The following is a 3213-nucleotide window of genomic DNA, read 5'->3' as shown; positions in this document are numbered from 1 at the left end:
TCTTTGTTTTCTGCATCCTCAGGATATGCATGCCATGTCAATCTCTCTTCATAAAACGCTATCACAATCTGTGGACATTTCACATTAGCTTCTTTTGCAAGGACCAGGTCTGTTTCAACTGTGTCTTTCCATTTCATCAGGAGCATTAAATCATTACAGGAATCTGTTGCCCCTATGATCTTTTCTGGTTCTAATCCTCTCTCAAAGCCCCGAGCGATATCATTGCTCTGCTCTCTCTTTTTTTTGGATTTGATATCATCAGTATTATTTGAAAAATTGGATTTCCTCTTGTTACTTTCTGACTTCTCCCTGGGTTTGTTATTTTCACCCTCTTTCATCTTATACTTTTTCATAAACTCAGAAATTAGCTCAGGGCAATCAAGGTTTTTCTCAGGTTCCCAAGTATTGTGTTCCTCAGAAAAGCCTTTCCACTTCAGCAGATATTCCACTTGCCCCTTAACCACACACCTGTCTAGCACCTTCTCCACAACATACTCCTCCTCATCCTCTGAAGAACTGTCAGCTGTCCGCTTGGTTCTCGGGGGTCACGTAACATACCATGGACTGTCAAGAGAACAAAGAAGTCTGTCCTAAAGAGGATGAAATCAAGTTGTTGTTTGGAGGCAAGGACTTTCCCGCTTTATCTGACATACTCTGGACATGTTGCCAGGAAGAACCAGTCCTTGGTGAAAGACATCATGCTTAGAAGGGTAGAGGATCAGTGCAGGAGAAGATGACTTTGAATGAGATGGATTGACACGATGACTGGGGGTAATAGGGACAGGCATATCAGAGACAGTGAGATTGGCTCAGGATAGGACAGGGTTCAGAGCTATTATGTATAGTGTCACTATGAGTTGCGGGTGACTGAACAGCACATAACAACAATATGCCCTAAGTATGTGCAATAATGCTTCATCACAATCATTGCCTCCAAGGAACTCTCAGGTTGTACCTTCTCCAACATAGATTTGTTCTCTTGGTAGTCCATAGGATATTTCATACTTTTCCAGTACCACAACTCAAAGGCATCGATCAATTCTTCTTTGTAATCTTTGATCGTTTATTGTCTGACTCTTAGATTCACAGAAAGCGATTGGAAAAATGATGGACTGAATCAGACCCATCTTATTCTTAAAACCTACAACAGTGTTCCTCAATACTCGAGAGATTTTTTAAATTTTATTTTATTAATTTTAATGAATATTTTTAGAGATTTTGGATTTTCATTCATTCACTGTTGCACTTTTCTCCCTGCCAAGCCCCCCCCCCCCGCCCCAGTTCACTCCTCTCTTTGAAAAGTAAAAGAAAAATTCTTTCATTAGTATACAAATCCCCTTGCCTCCCTGCCCCCGACTACCACCGCCCCGAGTACACTCCACTATGCAACCTTCATTCTGGACTCATGTGATAACCATAATACCCTATCACATATCACTTTTAACCATTTTCTTAAACTGCACTTCTGAAGTAGTCTGACAAAGAGAACGGTAATTCAGCCTTTTATATAAGCTAAGAGAGCCCTCACTAGAACTTTGTGGAATGTGCTAGAATAAGTTCTGAAAAGAAACTTGAAGATAACATAGGAAGGCCCAGGCCAGAGCAAGACGATATATGACCCAGGACGGTGCGTTCTGACCCATCATGCTCTTGACCCTTACATCTGCTGGGGCCTCCTGCCCCTCGCCTTGGGCCCAGCACTGTTTAACAGGGGCCCGAATCATCCTGGATCCTCTTCTCACTCATTGCTGTGGAGCCAGTCCTGCCTCACGGTGGGCTTCCAACAGCTGTCAGTCTCATGGTGGAGATAATCCCATTTTTTTACCTTGGAGTTACTGGCAGATTCGAACCTCTGGAGTTTCAGTCTTTGGGTTAGCAGCACAATTCTCTACAGACTATGCCAATGAGGAAAAAGAAAGCAGACAGTAATTTGAACAGGGAAGGTAAGTATAAAACTTATTACCTACTTTTCTATTGTTTATTAATCCAGGAAGACCCAGAGAAAGAGATCATGACGGAGCTTTGACCTTCAGGACAATAGTGAGGACTTTTGTTTTTCCCTTACAGCTGGGCCTGAGTGAACATAACTCGTCCTTTTTATTAGACATTAGACTTTGCAGCATTTCCTCTCGGATCACCCCAGGCATTTGGGCTATTTAGAAAATCTAAATAACATTTCTGTCAAGCTAACATTCCGAAGAAATGCTTTAATCTGTCTTTTCCCAGAACTGCCTGTGAGAGAGTAGAAACAGACTGAGTGATGGTCGATATGCTTGGGATTTATGGGAACTTGGAATTTTTGGCAAAGATACATATACATCTAAAAGAAAAAAATTAATATAATCTGCTATCACATGAGCCGCACAGTGGAAGTTGAGTGAAGGTCAAATCCCAGCAGCTGTTTATCATCTCTCATCTGAATTGCAGTAACAGGACTTTGTGAACAGATTCCCTTCCTTTCTAGAACTTTCAGATATTTCATATTTGCATACCGATTAGTCTCTAGCCCCAGAAGAAATTCCCAAAAGGAATAAGACCACAGAAGCATTTGAGCCTGTGAAAACACAGAGAAGAGAAAATAGGAAGCATGTTAAATCTTCTGTTGGGGAAGTTACTCTCTCAAGAGAATTTCTTCATCCTAGTAGTCATCCTGTTGTCTATTGAACTGAGAATAGGAAAGATGAGAGAACAGAGTTTCAAACATTTGGACAAAATTAACCAAGTCAAAGGTTGTTTTTGTGGTTGCTAGGCGCTATCAAGTTAAGTACAACTCAGAGTGACCCTCTGTACAACAGATCTAAATCTTGCCCTAGCCTGTGTCTTCCTCACCACAGTCCATTGTTATAAAGACATTGTTATGTACTGTTGAGTCAGAACTGACCCATAGCTGACCCTTCAGTGGGATTTCAGAGGCAGTATATTACAAGGGAGAAGCTGGCCCATCACTCCCTCTCCATCTCCCCCTCTCCCCCCGCAGTAGCTGTGGGTTTGCCTTTAAGATTGAAGTGCAGTTTCTTATGACTAGGCCACCAGAGCTCATATGAAGAGATTGTTGTTGTTATGTGCCGTCGACTCGCTTGTGACTCATAGCGACCCTATATATACAACAGCCCTAAACTCTCCTCTATCCTGTGCCAATCGCACTGCCTCTGACACTCCCATCCCGATTACCCCAGTCACTGAATCAATCCACCTCATAGAGGGTCTTCCCCT

At 42.3% G+C, this 3213-nt stretch overlaps 1 protein-coding gene across 1 annotated transcript in view; it reads right to left on the bottom strand.

Annotated features, from left to right (window-relative positions):
* Positions 1–5: 5 nt before the first annotated feature.
* Positions 6–3213, bottom strand: part of LOC102863437 (chromobox protein homolog 5-like) — a gene marked incomplete at its 3' end in the record, with an annotated part of 150987 nt that continues 147779 nt past the window's right edge. The window contains exon 4 of the mRNA XM_006882385.1: positions 6–537. Within this exon, the coding sequence (XP_006882447.1) occupies positions 6–537 (532 nt within the window). The remainder of the gene's footprint in view (positions 538–3213) is intronic.

The sequence above is a fragment of the Elephantulus edwardii genome, unplaced genomic scaffold (genome assembly GCF_000299155.1).
Source record: "Elephantulus edwardii isolate Elephantulus edwardi_28Jun2011 unplaced genomic scaffold, EleEdw1.0 scaffold00019, whole genome shotgun sequence".
Lineage (NCBI taxonomy): Eukaryota > Metazoa > Chordata > Mammalia > Macroscelidea > Macroscelididae > Elephantulus > Elephantulus edwardii.
This window is presented reverse-complemented; position numbering and strand designations above follow the sequence as displayed.